Below are 20,770 nucleotides of genomic sequence, written 5' to 3'. Positions count from 1 at the left end.
GGAATGACTTTGGGGAAGTTTCATGGCCTGTGCTAGCTAGGAGGTCAGATTAGAGGGTCACAGGGGTCTTTTCTGGCCTTGGAATCTAGTTTCTGACTCTTAATTTTGTGTTCAGTCTATTTCAATTATCAGAAACTGAGTAGTTAGAAGATCATCCATATGCCTGGAGTTTACTAGCCCAGCCCCTTCTCTGATCAGCTCACATCCTGCAGTGATTCCTCCTGACTATGCAGCAAGGATAGTCTGATCTATCTGGAGTGACAAAGCCCCCACTTATTGGTGCTTCTGCTCCTGTCTTCCCAGTCCTAGTCCTGCATAAATTTCTCTACTGAATTTAAACTGTCCACAAGCATATGGAGCCAATTGTCTCATCTGACTAGTTCCCTGAATTGGAAAAGGACTAGACACTTGCCTGACTAAAATTCAGCTAATAGCTTGAACCCCATCCAATGGGGGGAGAGAAGCTGGATGATCTAACCTGGTTCCCTACTTGTAACTTAGACCTAAGCCTTCCCTGTCTGGACTAATCATTGGTTTCCCCCAAGGAACAGGCACAGCTCACCTCAGGATAACCTTAACACTGAGCATACTGAATGTTCTTTCTTAGCGAGCACAGCTGCAGGAAGGCTTGAACTCAGTGATGGTTCAATAAGGTTCCATTTTTTTCATTCCCTGAATGCTAATGCATAGTTAAGGGTTTCAGAGTAGCAGCCGTGTTAATCTGTATCCGCAAAAAGAACAGGAGTACTTGTGGCACCTTAGAAACTAACAAATTTATTTGAGCATAAGCTTTTGTGGGCTACAGCCCACTTCATATGATGCATAGAATGGAAATATAGTAAGAAGATAGAGATGCACATGTACAGGGAACATGAAAAGCTGGGAGTTGCCCTACCAACTCTAAGAGGCGAATTAAGATGAGCTATTATCAGCAGGCAGGAAAAAACTGTTCCAAACCAACTCTGCCCCCTTGTGTTCATGCCAGGCAATAGGTCTCCATTCATGGTAGGTAACATACAGGAAAGAACTGGAATTAGTAAATGGGGGTTCTGATGATTACACCAGAAGGGAGTTTCTCTTCCAAAACTACTGGTGCTGCATGGGTTACACTAGTAAAATTAATTCCCCAGCCCTCACCAGTTTGGAGAGCACTCTCAAAGCACACAAGGTGGGGACAAAGGTATTACTCCTTTTAGTGTCTTTTCAGTGCAGATAATCTCAGTAATAGTACAGACAGAGCAGTGCTGCAGTCCAGTATCTAATATGTTATTGCTATATGAGAGATGTGCGTTGAAAGCATTGCATATCATCAGGGTGAAGCTGGGCAAGACTCAGGATGCTCTGCCATAGTCTTGTGGAACAATCCTGAAAATGGGCTGGTCTTAGGAATGTCATGCCAGTCACATCTTCAGTACTGGAATTCCACTTGCCCTTCACTCCATAAGGCCAGGAGTTTTCCACTCGAGCAGTTCTGACTGCACTGAACCATACACATACGTCGCTAGAAATAAGCAAACTGTCTTAAATAACCTTCTGGCCTACATGCTGTTGGAGAACAATAGTTAGACATGGCTCCAAGTAGCCATGGTAGCCTGGCGGGTAGCTCTGTCCAGTAACCAAGCTACAATCCTGCTTGTCTATTGATCGGGTGATCCTGGTTTAATGTTGCCTTAACAGGGCTGTGCACATAGGACAAGGCTGTAATTGAACAGCTGGAAATCGAGCCCATTGGTCTATTCACATTCCCAGAAGTGGTGGATGAACCTCCCCACACCCAGTTGCTCTTGAGCAGCACTGTAGCTCTGAGCAGGGATGGAAGTGGAATGACGGGCTCCCTGTTTCTGGGCATGAAACACTGACTGAACCACACAGTTAACACCACTGTTTCATGGATGCAACATCTTTGTGTGCCTCTTCCCCATGCAGCGGGAGTGTATTTCTGTCCATATTGGCCAGGCTGGCGTGCAGATGGGCAATGCCTGCTGGGAGCTTTACTGTCTGGAGCATGGGATCCAGCCAGATGGAATCATCTGTTTGGAGAAGTCCTTGGGGCAAGCTGATTCTTCCTTTGGGACCTTCTTCAGTGAGACTGGGTCTGGGAAGCATGTGCCCAGAGCGCTGTTCATAGACCTGGAACCCACTGTCATTGGTAAGACACCGGAATCTGCATAGGCCAGATCCCTTCTTAGAGTTTCTATCACTGACCTGCTGGGAAGAGGGGGAAAACACAACCTTCCTCTCCACTTCTCAGTAACTTCTGACATGGAGCAGATAACCCAGTGTTTGGTGGTAATCCTGTCTGAGCCCAGATCCACAAAAGCTGTTTAGTCCCTTAACTTCTGTTGGCTTCCATGGAAGTTAGGAGCCCAAATACCTTGTGGATCTGGGCTATGGTGCCCAGATGGCTGTTGATTGTGTGGGTACTACAGAAACCCTAGAACATGTTCTACAATAAAACTATGACCAAATCACAGCTCTGAAGCTGAGGCCCTGAAGGTGTTCATGACCCCTCCTTCCTTACAGACGAGATCCGAACTGGGACCTACCGCTCCCTGTTCCATCCTGAGCAGCTGATCAGTGGCAAGGAGGATGCTGCCAACAACTATGCCCGTGGCCACTACACCATTGGGAAGGAAATCATAGATCCCGTGGTTGACAGGACTCGTAAAATGGTAAGTGGGCAAACTCCTTTTCGGTACTTCCCTTTTAGAAGTCGAAGGGACTGCAACCCATCTAAACTAGCCCGGAATCCCTCTGGTGACGGATGAGGGACTTAACAGGACTGTGGGGGAGTTGGTAGAACTTCAGTCCAGGGATTTCCTTTCTGCCATGCTCCTCATTGTCTCTTTGCTGGCTGAGGTGAGCTAAATATAGCACCCAAAGAGCCCATCACTTCTGCTATAAGGAGGTGAAGCCTTGACTTGCTCTTCCCATAGTTAGCCTGGAAACAGAGCTCCTTGTGGGGCCTTCTCAAATACTCCTCTAGCACTGGGACTCTTACTGAAAGACAGCTGCTCATTCAGTAGCAGATTTAGTGCTGTCAGGCACCGGCCTCTCACTGGCTAGATATCTAGCTTGAAAGCCTACCTCTGGCTGAAAGTCAAGAGGAATAATTGTATCTCTCTCCCATGAGATTGCTGTGTTGGGGTTTACTGTGAGTGGCATGACCAACATTAGTTCAATGTCTTCTGACCTTGTGCAGGCTGACCAGTGCAGTGGCCTTCAAGGGTTCCTGGTCTTCCACAGCTTCGGAGGAGGCACAGGCTCTGGATTCACGTCGCTCTTGATGGAGCGTCTCTCGGTGGAGTTCGGGAAGAAGTCCAAGCTGGAGTTCTCGGTGTACCCTGCTCCCCGGGTCTCCACTGCAGTGGTGGAACCCTACAATTCCATCCTGACCACCCACACCACGCTGGAGCACTCGGACTGTTCTTTCATGGTGGACAATGAGGCCATTTACGACATCTGCAACCGGAACCTTGACATTGAGCGTCCCTCCTACCCCAACCTCAACAGGCTCATAGCCCAGATAGTGTCCTCCATCACGGTTTCCCTGAGGTTTGATGGTGCCTTGAATGTGGATCTCACTGAATTCCAAACTAATTTGGTGCCCTATCCCCGCATACATTTCCCCCTCACTACCTATGCACCCATAATTTCGGCAGAGAGAGCCTACCACGAGCAGCTCTCGGTGCCTGAAATCACCAATGCTTGCTTTGAGTTCTCCAACCAGATGGTGAAATGTGACCCTCGCCGAGGCAAATACATGGCTTGCTGCCTGCTGTACCGGGGGGATGTGGTGCCCAAGGATGTGAATGCAGCTATAGCAGCCATCAAAACCAGGAGGTCCATCCAGTTTGTGGACTGGTGCCCAACTGGGTTTAAGGTGGGCATCAATTACCAGCCCCCGACCGTGGTGCCGGGGGGAGACCTGGCTAAAGTGCAGCGGGCCGTCTGCATGCTGAGCAACACCACGGCTATTGCAGAAGCCTGGGCCCGTCTGGATCACAAGTTTGACCTGATGTACGCGAAACGGGCCTTTGTGCATTGGTATGTGGGGGAGGGGATGGAGGAGGGGGAGTTCTCCGAAGCCAGGGAGGACCTGGCTGCTCTAGAGAAGGACTATGAGGAAGTTGGCAGGGACTCTGCTGAGGAGGTGGAGGAAGGTGACGATGAATATTAAACTGTGGCTGCTAAAAACATATATATCTTAACAGAACAGCTGGCATCCCCTCGATGTCACCCTAATTACTGGAGAAAGTGTTCCATATGTATGGAACAGCAAGCCAGAGATGGCACCTCCCTGTGCTGGATGAAGTAACTATAATGTTGTGGACTGTATCATAGTCAAGAGGACTGTATCATAGTCAAGAGACTGTGCCTGGAAACTGAAAATAAACCTCTGAACAGCAAACCTGTCCGTTTGGTCTTTGGTTAAGAGTCAACGGAATATAGCGCGTCTGCTTCTCTAGCAGGATGAACAAGCAGATGTGTAGTTCACGAGTGGCTGTAATTGGGTTGTACTGGAGGTATGTTAGCAAGTATTGCAGCCATAATTGACTGGTCTTCACCTACACTAAGTGAGACCCTTCAGCAGGAGTGGGCCAATTTCAGCTTTGTCCATCTCTTACACTCAGACTTTGTGCCCATTTCTGTCCCCTGGCTCTGCTCCAGCTCGCTGGCTGGCTGCCTGGCCTAACTGTCATAAAGGGAAGGCAGAGCTGATTAGCCTCTCCTTCTAGCAACAAGGTAGATGCACTTCAGTGCTTCTACCCAGGGCCAGAGCCATCTTGGACCAATTTGTCTCCAAGTCTTGCTGGATCCCACCACTTTAACTGTCTCAATTCGGGCTCTTCCTTACTGCTCTCACTCACTGTCTAAATCTTCCCCCTTCAAGCCACTGTCCATAACCTCTTGCTGCACTTCCTCACTCTTTTCCTGCACTAACCCTTCTCACAGACTGCATTAAGGCCCTCTTTTTTCTGCAAGAGGAGCAGCATGCACTTCATGGGACTCCCAGCAAGGTCATGACCCAGCAGTGACTCCAGTGGCTCCTACACCATCACAGCTGTGGTGGCAAAAGGCTGGCAGCATCTAACAGGCCTGCCACTGCTGCCCAAGATAATGAGCAAGTTTCATTCAGCTGGTGTCTGGAGCTAGTGAGCAGGGGTGTTCCAGGTCAGGGGGCAGGTGCTCTGATTCTGAGAGGGTTGGATCAGACAGGGATGGGGCAACAGACAGCCACACCTAGCACTGGAGTAGCTGTGTTACTGAGGGTTAATGACGTCCATTGGCAGTACCCTGTGCAGACCTTGCCTGCTCCCCTTTTGGTTCTGCCCAGGGCTATAAGTTCACTTTTTTCAACTAATGCCCTACTCCATGTGATCAGAGATTGTTTTCTAGCCAAGCAGCTGGATCAGGCCTAAGCCAGGAAAGGTTTGCAAGTCGAGCATCTTGGAAACCCTCCTAGTGTACACAAGAATGCTTTCTCCAGTACCACTTATCCTGGGTCCCCATACAAAACCAGCTCTGCTGGCACAAGCCCTTCTGTGCTGCTCAACTGCATCTTCACTAGGGCTTTTACCAGCATAGAAATACCCCTTACAAAATGATACCCTGCTGACCACTGCTAGACTGGCAACAGGTTCCAGTGGAGCCTTTGTCTCTGGCTGGCTTGTTGCCCATCCAACATAACTGCCATGACACTGAGGTACGTTTTCACTGTTCATCTTGTTGTGTTACGGCAGTGTGTAGATGCCCCAGCTGAGATCACCAGGCTGCTCTGTGGAAAGTGCAGTAGAGAACCATGGAGATGGCCCCTAAAGAGCTTACTTCCTTTCCCTCAGGCTGGCCTTTATCTATGAGCCTGTAACTGTGCCTAACTTAAGCCATGTCTACACTGAGTGCTTTACTGGGACACTAGCAAAGCACTCCCAGTGTTGCTGCAGCTATACAAGCAAAGCTGTGCTTTGAACCCACCCAGTACCAGGGCCCCTGTGGGTGAAATGAACTATACTGGTAAAAGCAGTCTGCTAGGGGCTGCTATGTCAGCAGGGCTGCCTAGAGAATTCAGGGGGCCTGGGGCAAAGCAATTTTGGGGGCCCTTCCATAAAAAATGTTGCAATATTATAGAATACTATATTCTTGTGGGAGCCCCTGTGGGGCCTGGGGCAAATTGCCCTACTTGTTCCCCCAGGCAGCCCTGTGTGTCAGTCAGTGATCACACCCCTGATCGGTATAGTGAGGCTGACAAGTCTGTCGTGCAGCCCTGGTCATAGAGAGGGGGAACTGAGGCACAGTGAGAGGGGGAGGGAATGTGTCAGAGTTGTGCTGAGATTTCCTTAACCCCAGGACTAGCTGTCCTCTCTACTACCCAGCGTATTTGATAAACACTTTCCTCCTTGCCTTTTGAAGCCAGTACCAGGCCACTTTTTTTTGTCTTTCTCCACTAGGTGATGCTAGTGATGTGGGGTAAACTTCTTAACTATTTGGCCAGTAGCGTCACAGGGACACTGGGCCTAAGAGCTCAGTGTGAGGAACTGAGGGGAATTGGATTTAGAGGGTTTAGCTGGTGCTCTGAGCTAGCTTCTCTACTGTGTTCTGTGTAGGTTTTTATACTGCGCTCCTCCTTGTAGTGCATCAAGCAACGTGACTAACAGCCCTCATGTGCTTGTCCTCTCAGCAGGGAGGAGAAGCAGAGGAGTTTTTCATTTGTATATACACATTGCTGTGTTTTGTCACAGAAGGCAGGTCAAAGAAATGCACCTGGCATGTGGAGTAGAAGGTGGTGAGGTTTGACATTGCCCATGAACTAGGGACAAGTTTGTTCTGTGGTCTTGGACTGGTCCCTGGGAAAGTTCTGTCTCCTGCACAGAAGAGGTTCTACCACTCTCAGAGGATCAGACACTTATCTCTTGGTCAATTTGTATCTCAGATCTTACCTAAATATCATGCTGTCAGCCAATCCTTAGTAAACTAAAGATTTTATTAATAAAAGAAGAGACTTACTGAATAGTTAAAGAATCATCTACATACAAGTGTTCATAGATCAGGCTCATAGCTGTGCTTGACGAGACTGCTGGCTTGCAAAAATCTCTCTTGTAATCTCCAAAAGACTGGAAGGTCCTCAGTCCATAGTTCAAAATACTCCTTTGAGTTGTAAATCTGCAGTTCAGAGAAGTGGAGCAGGAATGAGGCAAAATGGAGGTGTCTCAAGAGTCTTTTATATCTGTGCATGGAAAGTTGCTGTCCCAGAAAATGCTCATAGCCCCTGTCTATGGAAAGTTACTGACGAAGAGAGAGTCTAAGGTCATGTGTCCACATCACATGCCCTTACATGATTTGCTGAATCACAGGAGTGGCCACTGGCTCCTTGCTGTCTGAGGCAGCCTCAGGAACAGCTAGCAGGAGGGTTGATTCTTCTTAATGGCCCATCCAGCTTGTCTAGTCCCTTCACCATGAGCTGGATGTACACTGCATTGTGGGTGTCACCCCAAGAATCAACACAGATAGAGAGCCAATATTCATAACTCCAGATATAATGATTTAACCAATAACCATATCTGACAGAATGTAACTTTTCCATAGACACCTTACACGATACGCTTTGTATAAGATTTGTTGCATTTGTATAACAGTTGATAGCCACAATGATACAAATGACCACCTTCAATCATACAGCATCACAATAATAATGCCCAGAGACCAGGGCCTCATTGTGCTAGGTACTGTGCAAACAAACAAGAGTGCCCCTGCTCTGAATAACTTGCAGTCTAAACACCCAAAGGGTAGAGGGGAAACTGAGGCCCAGAGGTAAAGTGACTTGCCCAAGGCCATGTGGCACAGTCAGGATTAGAATTGAGGTTTCCCGATTCCTAGTCCTGCCCCATCTATTAGGCACAGACCATTGGAAACCCCATTGTTAATGGGAGTCTTTAGTTAAGGCCCTTTGGATCCTGTCAGTGCTTTGGGTCTGATCACAGGAGGTTGGCTGTAGTTCAGTTTGAGGTATTAAGGAAACAGCCAGTCCACCCAGAAACTCAGCTGGTGGAATATTAATAACCTCAGAAGCTGACCTGTTATTAAAGGCTTCCCCTTACCTAAGTCACCCTGACCAGCCTGGCTTGTGCTTTGCCTGCCATGCTGTGTGCTACTGATACTCTGGGTCTAGTGAAGAGGCGGCGTGTTGATAACATAGCAGCGCATGGGTCTGAACTGAGTCGGTGCGCGTGCAGTTTCTGCTCAGAATGGCCAGACAAGAAATGTGTTGCTGGAAAAGCACCTAACAGGAGGCTGTAAGTGGACATCTCTGTCCCACACACGCTGATGTACAGCCGAGCCTGGACCCTCAGCATGTCCGTTATTGGACTTTGGTGAGGTGGGTTCTACCAGGTCACTGGTTCAAATCCAGCTGTGACTGAAATTCATTTCCAGTGACCTACGTGGGTTAGAAATGGTGGGGCTCAGTCTGATTCATCGACGGGCATCCACAGGACAGAGCTTGTCTGTCTCCCCAGCAGACTTTGGTCCAATAAAAAATATTACCCCCCTTGTCTCTCAGAGATTAGCCCCATAACTGGCCTGTTAGGCCCTCTGCCCAAGGCGGGGCCTGGGGGAATGAGTTGCCTTCACTTCTACGGGTGGCTTTGAACTGTGGTGTGGGGTACGTAGCAGGCCTGCTTCGGCTATGAGCTCTGCATGGGCAGCCTCTGAGATGCCAGCATCCTGTGGAAGGCTGAGGAAATGCTCAAGTGTGACATGTTCCAAGGGTTGGCATGGCAAGGGCTGGACGGGGTGGAAGTTTGTGCTGGGGTTAGAGAAAGGATTTGAGGGGTATCAGCAGCACTAAGTTGACACAGATGGAAGACAGGCCTGTCTGTTGGCTTCCTAATGACATCATCCTAGTCCAGCGGTTCCATGGTGGGACTCTGGTGCTGGTATATTGACTTCCTCAGCTACGCTAGAGTGCTTGTCGGGCTGCAATACCTGAGCACCTCCCAAACTTGAATGTATCCTGGGAGGCAGGGCATGGCTGTTATACCCATTGCACAGGGCAGGGGGGGAACTTGGGCACTGACAATACAGAAGAACGGCCATACTGGGTCAGACCACAAGGTCCGTCCAGCCTAGCATCCTGCCTACCGATAGAGTATAAGTATCACACAAGAAGTCTATGGCAGACCAGGGAATTGAACTTGGATCTGCCAAGTCCCAGACTAACCCCTGACCACTAGGCCCTCCTTTGCTTGGATTTAAGATAGAGAAAGACTGTAGGTAGCTCAATTGCTGGCTTTGGATCCCTCCCCAGGGAAGGGGCACTCTTTATTTGACTTCCTTGTGGGTTCCTCAGCAACTACAGAGGATCACAGCTAAAAGGTATCCTCTTTGTGCAGGAATCAGGCTGCTTCCAACCCCAGGAGTCCCCCTCACCCCAAAGGGGTGCAGGGTTCCAGGCACAAATCAGAACAACTCTGCTACACTCTGAACTCCGCTCTCCTCCTCAGCGCTCAGATCCCCTCACCACAGGTGGGCAGCCCTGACCTAGTGCCAAGAGCAGCACTTACCCCTAAGTAACTGAGTTTATCTAGGAGCAGAGGGTGAACACAGCCAGCTGGGGAGGCAGTTTTCCCAACCAGACTATGTAGTTGGAGTCACCTCAACCAGCAAAGGGATCAAGTTAAGAGATGTTGCTACCAGGCTCCCAGAGCCTGTTCTCCGGGGGGCCTTCTCCCCCCTGCAGGCAGGCCTGGGGCTCACTCACAGCCAGTCCTGCCCTTTCAGTGGCTGGCTCTGGACTCTTCCAAAATGGCTTCCCCCCCCCCCTCCCAGCACTGGGCACCTTCCTCTGGTCAGGCAAGCTTTCCATCCCAGGGATGGAATAATTCCTCTTTTTATTTGGTGGTTGTTCGACTCTCACCTCACTTCTCTCCACTCCTGCTCTGAGCAGGTGACTGGTGGCCACCCAGGCATACTGCCTATCCTCCCGCCTCCCCAACCCAGCCAGGCCCCTGGTGCTGATGTGTCTTTCCTCTCCCCCTCTGGGTTGCCTAGCAGACTCTAACCCTACCCTTGGCCACCCTCCACTCAGCACCAGTGTCTCCCTCCTGGAGTTACTAGCACACAGAGCCCCAGGAACCAAGCTAAGCTCCTGGGGGGTGGGGGTACCAAGTTTAGATCTCTCCACCCACCTATAGTGGTAACTCAGAGCCCTTTCCATCTAGGGTCCAGTGTCTGTCCATTGGGGATTTTTGCTACTGGCAGTTGCCAACGGACCATATGCTATCCCAGGTGGTCCTATCATACCATCCCCTCCAGAGATGTATCCAGCTCAGGCTTGAAGCCAGTTAGGTTTTTTTGCCCTCACTGCTCCTCCAGAACTTCACTTGCTTTGTACCAAGCACATCCCTACTGAACCCAGGAGTCCTGGCAGATCCTGTTCTCTATTTTAACTCACTGCTCATTTGATTTCAGGTTCTTACCTAGAGCACTAAGCTAGGACTTGAGAGACTCTCTCTGCCACAGCCTTCCTGGCTGACCTTGGGCAAGTCACTCTGGCCCACGTTCTCAAAATTCCCTTGGTCACACTGCGAGTTAGGAACTGAAATACTTGGAGGATCCAGGCTTTAGCCTCTGTGCCTCAGTTTCCCCACTTGGAACCACACTGCCCTACCTTAGTGAGGATATCTGCATTAAAGATGGTGAGGTGCATATGCAATGGGGGCCATATAAGCAGTGATGTGAGGTAATTAAAATATGTATAAAGGGTCATATGCTCAGACAGAACTTCAGCCTGGTCCCAAATGCTCAAGGGTTTTGAGGTACTTAACTCCCATGGCAAGCAATGGAAGATGGCTTAGATCCTCAACTGTGATGAGGTGTCTTAAATTTCAGCTCAGGATTTGGCCCAGAAGGTATAAGTACCAAGAAAAAATTCCCCCCTCTCCCATTAGACCCTGAAAGCATTTCCCAAGGGGTCTTGTGACAAATGTTGCTGAAGGTATTGAGAACTTGACAGAACATCTCAGCATAAGATCATCATAAGAATGGCTGTACCGGCTCAGACCAAAGGTCCATCCAGCCCAGTATCCTGTCTGACAGTGGCCAATGCTAGGTGCCCCAGAGGGAGTGAACCTGCCATCCATCTCCATCCTCTGACAAACAGGCTAATGGCCATTTATTGACTTAACCACCATGAATTTATCCAGTTCTCTTTTAACCATGTACTGCAGGGAGTAACCCTGCCACAGGAGATGGAGAAGAGATTCCCCTCACCCCCCATCTTTAGTGCTGAGGATTCTAGGATCCTATTGGACCAGTGGCCTGCTATGGTGGTGGTTTAAACACCAAAAACCACCAGCTAAGGCCAAATTCTCCTCTCTACTACTCCAGTATGTGGCTGTAGCAACTCCAGCCAGCACTGGAGTCACTCCACATTCACTGTGTAAAGAGTAGAGGTTGGGCTCTTTGTTTGACTAAGGATATTAGTAACTCCTCTTTCCCCAAGAGGAGGAGTGAGCCTGAGGTTTGGTTTAGAATCATATTGCTGACTGCATTTATCACCTTCACATTTAGGTGTTTGCAACCCCTTACAGATCTGGTACCCTGAGATATTTTGATGCAATATACTTAGGAGACATCTGTAAGTTTCTTCCTTGTGAACCTACTGGTTGATTCAAACTCTCAGAATTTGAGTTCAGGGGAAGGAGTTAATTCAGGCACCTATATCTGACACCCCCATGTGCCTAACTTCAGATTAGAAGAGGGTCCCTGCTTGCCCAAACCTACTGCTTCCACTACCATCTGTAATAGAAGCAGAGAAACAGGCCCTAAAATCAGGTCATTTGTAATCTTGTACTAGGAAGTATGCAAAAGCCTGAGATATGGATACCTACCTCCAGGTTTTGCCAGAGTTAGCTGAAAGAGAGAAAGACAAGGGGGTTTGCAGTTAAGAATTTATTCCCACAGTTCAGGTTCAAACAACTGGCAAGCGGAGGAAATGACACATGAAATGGTCAGAAGTTACAGTATGAAAGTTCAGTGATGCATTGAGAAGCAGGCTGCAAGTAACTAAATGTAACCCCAGATACACCTGGCCCATTGAAGGAACAGCCCTGTCAGGCTAATGCCTAGAACAAGCATTTAATAATCGTCTCCTTCCTCTGCCTCATCCCCATCGGCAGAGTCCCTGCCAACTTCCTCATAGTCCTTCTCTAGAGCAGCCATGTCCTCCCTGGCTTCAGAGAACTCCCCCTCCTCCATCCCCTCCCCCACATACCAATGCACAAAGGCCCGTTTCGCGTACATCAGGTCAAACTTGTGATCCAGACGGGCCCAGGCTTCTGCAATAGCCGTGGTGTTGCTCAGCATGCAGACGGCCCGCTGCACTTTAGCCAGGTCTCCCCCTGGCACCACGGTGGGAGGCTGGTAATTGATGCCCACCTTGAACCCAGTTGGGCACCAGTCCACAAACTGGATGGACCTCCTGGTTTTGATGCCTGCTATAGCTGCATTCACATCCTTGGGCACCACATCCCCCCGGTACAGCAGGCAGCAAGCCATGTATTTGCCTCGGCGAGGGTCACATTTCACCATCTGGTTGGAGAACTCAAAGCAAGCGTTGGTGATTTCAGGCACTGAGAGCTGCTCGTGGTAGGCTCTCTCTGCCGAGACTATGGGTGCATAGGTAGTGAGGGGAAAATGTATGCGGGGATAGGGCACCAAATTAGTTTGGAATTCAGTGAGATCCACATTCAAGGCACCATCGAACCTCAGGGAAGCAGTGATGGACGACACTATCTGGGCTATCAGCCTGTTCAGGTTGGTGTAGGAGGGGCGCTCGATATTGAGGTTCCGGTTGCAGATGTCATAAATGGCCTCATTGTCCACCATGAAAGAACAGTCCGAGTGCTCCAGCGTGGTGTGGGTGGTCAGGATGGAATTGTAGGGTTCCACCACTGCAGTGGAGACCTGTGGGGCAGGGTACACCGAGAACTCCAGCTTGGACTTCTTCCCAAACTCCACCGAGAGACGCTCCATCAAGAGCGACGTGAATCCAGAGCCTGTGCCTCCTCCGAAGCTGTGGAAGACCAGGAACCCTTGAAGGCCACTGCACTGGTCAGCCTGCACAAAGTTAGAGGACATTGAACTAGTGTTGGTCATGCAACTCATACTGGTTCGCCTCTTCCCTTCCAACATCACCCAGCTATCAGCTACTTAACATGTGCCCATGATGGGATATTGAAGGTGTGTAATTATGATGTATAAATACAAAATCAGAAGTAGTTTGTAATGACAACCTGTTGGGGAACTGAAGATTGCTGGACATCAAGATAAGAAATCCCAGAACAGCAACCAGATAATATTGGTGGAAGATTATATTGAGTAAGTCAGCCAGCCAAGGTAGAACACAATGCCTGTACCAAGCAAGATGCTGGCTCATGAGTCAGCTTAGGATTTCCTCCCATCCCAGGAATGAGCCTTGTCAGCATTCACTGAATTAAAGGCTTGGTCCTAGATTACATACAACAGCTGGGTGGGCAGATGCCATTACAGGTTGACATTGTGGCTGGTCTATTCTTGGGCTGCTCTTCCACTGACAGTTCCAGCTACAAAACCCCAACATAACGATCTCATGGGAGTGAGATACAATTATTCCTCTTGACTTTCAGCCAGAGGTAGGCTTTCAAGCTAGATATCTAGCCAGTGAGAGGCCGGTGCCTGACAGCACTGAATCTGCTACTGAACGAGCAGCTGTCTTTCAGTAAGAGTCCCAGTGCTAGAGTAGCATTTGAGAAGCCCCGACAAGGAGCTCTGTTTCCAGGCTAACTATGGGAAGAGCAAGTCAAGGCTTCACCTCCTTATAGCAGGAGTGATGGGCTCTATGGGTGCTATATTTAGCTCACCTCAGCCAGCAAAGAGACAATGAGGAGCATGGCAGGAAGGAAATCCCTGGACTGAAGTTCTACCAACTCCCCCACAGTCCTGTTAAGTCCCTCATCCCTCACCAGAGGGATTCCGGGCTAGTTTAGATGGGTTGCAATCCCTTCGACTCCTTTTTGGTACTTCCCTTAAGAAGTTTGCCCACTTACCATTTTACGAGTCCTGTCAACCACGGGATCTATGATTTCCTTCCCAATGGTGTAGTGGCCACGGGCATAGTTGTTGGCAGCGTCCTCCTTGCCACTGATCAGCTGCTCAGGATGGAACAGGGAGCGGTAGGTCCCAGTTCGGATCTCGTCTGTAAGGGAGGAGGGGTCATGAATACCTTCAGGGCCTCAGCTTCAGAGCTGTGATTTGGTCATAGTTTTATTGTAGAGCATGTTCCAGGGTCTCTGTAGTGCCCACACAGTCAACAGCAATCTGGGCACTATGGCCCAGATCCACAAGGTATTTGGGCTCCTAACTTCTGTGGAAGCCAACAGAAGTTAAGAGACTAAACAGCTTTTGTGGATCTGGGCTCAGACAGGATTGCCACCAAACGACGGGTTCTCTGCCAGTAGCGTAGCTAGCGGGGTTCAGCAGAAGCTGCTGCTTCCCCTCAGGGTGGCAGGTGCGGAAACGGCACCACCAGAGGAGCTGGGGGGGGAGCGGCAGATGCAGCCAGAGGAGCGAGGGGGACAGCTCCTTGACCCAGCAGCCAAGTGCTCCCCGCCCTCCCCCGCCCCTTGCTAATGCAGCAGGCGGGGGGAGGCAAAAAGGCCCCTGCGCCTTTAAGGCTGCCTGGCTGGTGAGCCTCGCATGGAGTGCACCAAGAGCGGGCCAGGGACAGGCAGTGGTGCAGGACAGAAAGTGAGCAGAGGGAAGGTCCGGTGCCTTGCACTGGGGGGGTCCTGACTGTCTGGGGCAGGGAGGACAGGACCCTGTGGGTGGGGCTGGGCAGCACAGCCCCACGGGGGATACCTGTAGAGCGTGCTGGGATGGAGACACTCTCCTGGGACTGCGGGGGGATGGGAGGTGGTATCCACACCCCTGGGAAGCCCGCAGGAGTCCTGAGCCAGTCTCAGAGTTAATCTAGGGGGAAAATGGGAGGAGCCAAGGGGGCATGGCCAGAGGAGGAGCCAAGGGAGGGAGCCTTTTTTATGTTTGCTCCCCCTATACTGAAAACCTGGCTATGCCACTGTTATGTGACACAGAGCTCTTACTGCAGAAGTTACTGAGAAGTGGAGAGGAAGGTTGTGTTTTCCCCCTCTTCCTAGCAGGTCAGTGATAGAAACTCTAAGGGGTCTGGCCTATGCAGATTCCAGTGTCTTACCAATGACGGTGGGTTCCAGGTCTATGAACAGCGCTCTGGGCACATGCTTCCCAGACCCAGTCTCACTGAAGAAGGTCCCAAAGGAAGAATCAGCTTGCCCCAAGGACTTCTCCAAACAGATGATTCCATCTGGCTGGATCCCATGCTCCAGACAGTACAGCTCCCAGCAGGCATTGCCCATCTGCACGCCAGCCTGGCCAATATGGACAGAAATACACTCCCGCTGCATGGGGAAGAGGCACACAAAGAAGTTGCATCCATGAAATGGTGGTGTTAACTGTGTGGTTCAGTCAGTGTTTCATGCCCAGAAACAGGGAGCCCGTCACTCCACTTCCATCCCTGCTCAGAGCTACAGTGTTGCTCAAGAGCAGCTGGGTGTGGGGAGGTTCATCCACCACTTCTGGGAATGTGAATAGACCAATGGGCTCGATTTCCAGCTGTTCAACTACAGCCTTGTCCTATGTGCACAGCCCTGTTAAGGCAACATTAAACCAGGATCACCCAATCAATAGACAAGCAGGGTTGTAGCTTGGTTACTGGACAGAGCTACCTGCCAGGCTACCATGGCTACTTGGAGCCATGTCTAACTATTGTTCACCTTCTGGCCCACGTGCCATTGGAGATTTCAGGCAGTTTGCTTATTTCTAGTGAGCGATGTGTATGGTTCAGTGCACTCAGAACTGCTCGAGTGGAAAACTCCTGGCATTATGGAGTGAAGAGCAAGGGGAATTCCAGTACTGAAGATGTGACTGGTGTGACGTTCCCAAGACCAGTCCATTTTCAGGATTGTTCTACCAGACGAAGACAGACCATCCCGAGTCTTGGTCAGCTTTAATTTGTTAAGAACGGCCATACTGGGTCAGACCAAAGATCCATCTAGCCACGTATCCTGTCTACTGACAGTGGCCAATGCCAGGTGCCCCAGAGGGAGTGAACTTAACAGGCAATGATCAAGTGATCTCTCTCCTGCCATCCATTTCCACCCTGACAAACGGGCTACAGACACCATTCCTTACTCATCCTGTCTAATAGCCATGAATGGACTTAACCTCCATGAATTTATCCAGTTCTCTTTTAAACCCTGTTATAGTTGACATTGTGAAATGCTTTAAATACACATCACGTTACTGCAGTATGAGACACACCAGACACTGGACAGAAGCACACAGAGCAATGTTATCAGAGAGTTTGGCTGCTCTGATACGAAACTAAAAGCATCACCTTAGTCCTGCTCCTTGTGTGTATTGAGATTCCTCTTCCAACTTGTGAAGGCATAATGAGAACCAGTAACAATCCAGTTCTTCCTTCTGTACCTACTGTATATAGAGCCCTATTGCAGGGCATGAACACGAGGGAGCAGACTTGGTGTGAGAGCTTTAACTATGAATTAGAGTTCAGGCAATGAAAACTGCAACCTTAGTGAACCATCGATGGGACTGAAGCTTTCCCATAGCTGTGCTGGCTACGAGGGACTGAGGCTACGTTGGTATAACTCATGCTGCTCCAGGGTGTGAATAAGCCACCTCCGATAACAGATTACATCAACCTAAGCACCAGAGTGGACAGCACTATGTCATTGTAGGGTTACCAGATAGCAACTGTGAAAAACAGGATGGGGATTGGGGTGGGGAGGGTAATAGGTGCCTATACAAGAAAAGTCCCCAACAGTCATAGGCGCCAACTCCCCCCCCCCCGCACCGATGGGTGCTCACCCCCACCCTCAACCGTGACTCCACCCTTTCCCTGCTCTGCCCCCATTCCAACCCCTTCCCCAAAGTCCCCACCTCAACTTTGCCCCCTCCCTGCCTCTATTGGACCCCTTCCCCAAATCTCTGCCCCAGCCCCATCTCTTCCCTAAGTGCACCGCATTCCTCCTCCTCCCCTCCCAGCCACGCAAAACAGCTGTTTCGCAGCTCGAGCACTGGAAGCAAGGAGGGAAAAGCAGGCACATGGCATGCTCAGAGAGGCGGCGAGCTGGGCATGGAGCTGCCGGTGGGTGCTCAGCACCCACCAATTCCCCCCCCCCCCCCATGTGTGCTCCAGCCCCAGAGCACCCACGGAGTCAGCGCCTATGCCAAAAATGGGACTGTTCCTTTAAAAACAGGACATCTGGTCACCCTATGTCAGCAGGAGAGCATCTTTCACCCGCATATCTACTGCCCCTCATTGGGTGGAGGGGGTAGATTAATTTGACAGGGGAGCTCTCTTCTGTCAGCTTAGAGCAGCTATGCTAGAGAGTTTAAAGCAGCTACACCACCATAAGGCTTTGTTGTGTAGCCCATCACTTCAGTCTGCTCAGTGGTAAGGTCATCCTGAAGTGAGGGAAAACAAGCAGTGCCTCTTCGCAGGATCCTACCATCAATCCAGACTTGGACGCCTTAATGTTTAAGCTAGATCAGCCAGCTTCTCTCCCCAGGGGGATGAGGATCAAGCTATTTTCTTGCTTAAAATTCAGCTTTTATTCCTTTTCCAATTTAGGGAAAAATTCAGATGAGACAATTGGCTCCATAGGCTTGTGGACAGTTTAGATTCAATAGCGAAATGTACACAGGACTAGGACTGGAAAGACAGGAGAAGCAGCATCAATAAATTTGGGGCTTGTCACTAGGGTGACCAGATGTCCCAATTTTTGAGTCTCTCTTAAATAGGCTCCTATTACCCCCCCCCCCTCCCAATTTTTCACATTTGCTGTCTGGTCACCCTACTTGTCACTCCAAATAGACTAGCAGATCTATCAGCTCCCTAACAGAGTGAGAAGCATGATCACAGCTCTAATGTAAGATGTGAGCTGATCAGAGCAGGGGCTGGGCTAGTAAACCCCAGGCATATTGATGGTATTTCTAACTGCTGAGTTTCTGATAATAGAGATAGATTGAACACAAGATTAAGAATCAGGAACTGGATTCTAAGGCCAGAAAGGACATCAGTGATCCTCTAGTCTGACCTCCTAGCTAGTGCAGGCCATAAAACTTCCCCTAAATCATTCCTAAAGCAGGGCCTGAGGATGCTTCATTATCCCCATTTCACAGAGAATAAGGGGATTGCTTAAAGTCAGCCACCAGGCCCACAGCAGAGCCAGGAATAGAATCCAGGCCAGAGTCCCACACAGTGCTCTATCCATCATGCCACAGTTTCCTCAAACTTCATTGCCCCACAACCCTCTTTGACAACAAAAACTACTACAAGACCCCAGGACAGGGGACCGAAGCCAGAGCCTCCCCTCCTCTCATGCCCATCCTGGGGAGTGCCGAAGCTTGAGGGTCTCAGCCCTGGGCAGTGGGACTGGGACTTTGGCTTCAGCTCTGGGCCACAGCAACTTTAGTGACAGCCCTGGTGACCCTATTAAAACAGGGTCCTGACTCACAGTTTGAGAACCGCCACACTGCCTCTAGCTACCTCATTTTATTCCAGCTTTACCACTAAGAATCTGCCTGAGCTAATGCTAGATTCACTGTCATACCCCTGTGCCCCTCTGTAAGGTGGGAACATTCACCCCCCTCAGAGTGGGGCTGGTTAATTAATATCTGCAGCCCTCTGGAATCCTGAAGTAGACCCAGCTCAGGTAACAGGCCAGCGAGTGAGTGAGTAGAGCCTAGTCTCCTGTAGACACACCCTACCTCACATAGCAAACAATCCAGTTTACAAGTGTTAAGCTAAGCTGGTTGAGAGTCAGTCCATAGCTATCCCAGTTTAAGGAAACACTAGCAGAGACCCACTCATTGGAGTAGGAATTTTTACTGTGGACTTCAATTAGAACAGAATCAATCCCTCTCCATAACAGAAGTACCACCCCCTTAGTCTGCCATAGGTCAGATCTTCCTAGATATCTCAGTCCCATTCAGGCATTAAGTTAAGCAGCTGAGTTTCCAAGAGGTCTGAACTGAGCCCTTTAGAAAAATCTGCCCCCCTGTTATTTGTATTGCAGGAGTATCTAGGATTCTTCTCACAAGCCAACATCCCCCTTGCACTAGTTGTTTTGCAAACACAGAGCCAAAGAGCCCTGGGCCCAGGAGATCACAATACTTAGACTGTCAGCATGGCACTCCTGATATAAGTGCTAAGCTTTATTTAGCAATTGGAATGGGAGCTAAGGTTGTGGTTTTCTTTTTTTTTTGAGGGGGGCGGGGACGGGACCGGGGGGCTCTAACAACAGCTGTAGGTTACCAGAAAACCCACCCCAGGTTTCACCAATAAGAATAACCAAAGGAAAAGCTCCATTTAGATTCATTCACTTCCAGTCCAGCAGAGTTTATCATCCAACACTTGCAAACCCCCATGTCCCAAACTCACCATGCTGGTAACCTAACTCTCCCAGCTCCACACAAAACAGCTTGCAATCAGCCTAGCCCACGCCCAGCTCACTTATAGCCCCCTCTGCAAACAATCACAGCTGGGCAGAGGGGAGGGTGTGTCTTAAAAGGACAGAGCTCATTTTCCAACCTATTGTTAACAGCATGTGGCTTGGTAGGGGTGCTACAGAGAAAGCCCTAAAACAGCTGTATAGCTGCTGGTGTGGCAGGATAGGATTTAAAACCCAGTCTTCAATCATGATAACAAGGAGTTACTTCACCTAAAATTCTCCAACAAGCTGCTGTCATTATTACTGTTATTTCCATTGTAGTAGTCCTGCAACGCCCCTCCCCCCCCAACCAGCCTCATTGTTTTTTCTAGCTATCAGTGTGTCTGTCTGAGGTACTCCTAGGGCTCCCATTATCATAGTGTCTGAGCGCCTCACACTCCTTAATGTGTTTATCCTCCCACTCACCCCTGGGAGGTGGGGCAGTGTTATTAGCCCCATTGTACAGATGGGGAACTGAGGCACAGCAAGGCTAAGGCTTAGGGTTATACCTGGACAGTCCAGGTTCTGGCTTCTGTGTCCGGGTGCCATTTATGGTTGCCAGGTGCCTGGTTTTGGGGGACTGCTCAGCCAGGGCTGCCTTCTACCTGCAGGCAGGCTCCTTGAGACAATCCAGCGAGCGACAGGGAGAGGAGGGAGAGGAGTGAGCAATGGGAGCATGGGCTTGGGGGAAGAGGTGAAAAGAGGGGTGGGGAAGAGGAGAAGACAGTGCGGACTCAAGGGAAGAGGTAGAGCAGGGATGGGTTCTCGGGAGAAGAGGCTGAATGGGGGTGGGGGTTGGGAGGAAGAGGAAGAGGTGGAGCAGGGGCCTTGGAAAAACCGTGGAATCCGCACAGCCTGAGTTAGGCACCAGGCTCTGCATGCAATGCTTGGGGGGAGAGAGGGGCCTTAGAACAGTGGTTCTCAAAGCCGGTCTGCCGCTTGTTCAGGGAAAGCCCCTGGCAGGCTGGGCCGGTTTGTTTACCTGCCGCATCCACAGGTCCGGCCGATCGCAGCTCCCACTGGCCGCGGTTCGCTGCTCCAGGCCAATGGGGACCGGCGGGAAGCAGTGGCCAGCACATCCCTCGGCCCTCACCGCTTCCCGCAGCCCCCATTGGCCTGGAGCGGCGAACCGCGGCCAGTGGGAGCCGCAATCGGCCGAACCTGCGGGTGCAGCAGGTAAACAA

General features: G+C 50.2%; 2 protein-coding genes across 4 annotated transcripts in view; one reads left to right on the top strand and one right to left on the bottom strand.

The window, feature by feature from the left end:
* The first annotated feature begins 1,911 nt into the window (after nucleotides 1-1,911).
* Nucleotides 1,912-4,180, top strand: LOC127043179 (tubulin alpha-3 chain-like). The gene is made up of 3 exons (XM_050937017.1): nucleotides 1,912-2,149; nucleotides 2,524-2,672; nucleotides 3,203-4,180. The coding sequence occupies exons 1-3, from the start codon at nucleotides 1,921-1,923 to the stop codon at nucleotides 4,178-4,180; spliced, it is 1,356 nt and encodes a 451-aa protein (XP_050792974.1). The 5' UTR covers nucleotides 1,912-1,920.
* The window catches only part of LOC127043138 (tubulin alpha-3 chain), a 46,976-nt gene continuing 30,301 nt past the window's right edge, over nucleotides 4,096-20,770 (bottom strand). The window contains exon 5 of one of the 3 annotated variants that reach the window (XM_050936930.1): nucleotides 4,096-4,181. Coding sequence is in view for 2 of the 3 variants with exons in the window: in XM_050936929.1 (XP_050792886.1) it covers nucleotides 12,136-13,116 (981 nt within the window). In the remaining variant the exon portion in view is untranslated. Of the gene's footprint in view, nucleotides 4,182-12,135; nucleotides 13,117-20,770 lie in introns of those variants that run through there. The other 2 variants (XM_050936928.1, XM_050936929.1) reach the window with 2 other exon arrangements.

Source organism: Gopherus flavomarginatus, chromosome 1 (genome assembly GCF_025201925.1).
Source record: "Gopherus flavomarginatus isolate rGopFla2 chromosome 1, rGopFla2.mat.asm, whole genome shotgun sequence".
Lineage (NCBI taxonomy): Eukaryota > Metazoa > Chordata > Testudines > Testudinidae > Gopherus > Gopherus flavomarginatus.
The sequence above is the reverse complement of the archived record's forward strand: the minus strand, read 5'-3'. Positions and strand labels throughout refer to the sequence as shown.

Excerpts from the sequence above, each read along its gene's own strand:
- LOC127043179 (XM_050937017.1), top strand. The coding sequence starts at position 1,921 with ATGCAGCGGGAGTGTATTTCTGTCCATATTGGCCAGGCTGGCGTGCAG. Across the intron at positions 2,150-2,523 it reads CCTGGAACCCACTGTCATTG|ACGAGATCCGAACTGGGACC; the intron begins GTAAGACACCGG and ends CCTTCCTTACAG. Across the intron at positions 2,673-3,202 it reads TTGACAGGACTCGTAAAATG|GCTGACCAGTGCAGTGGCCT; the intron begins GTAAGTGGGCAA and ends GACCTTGTGCAG.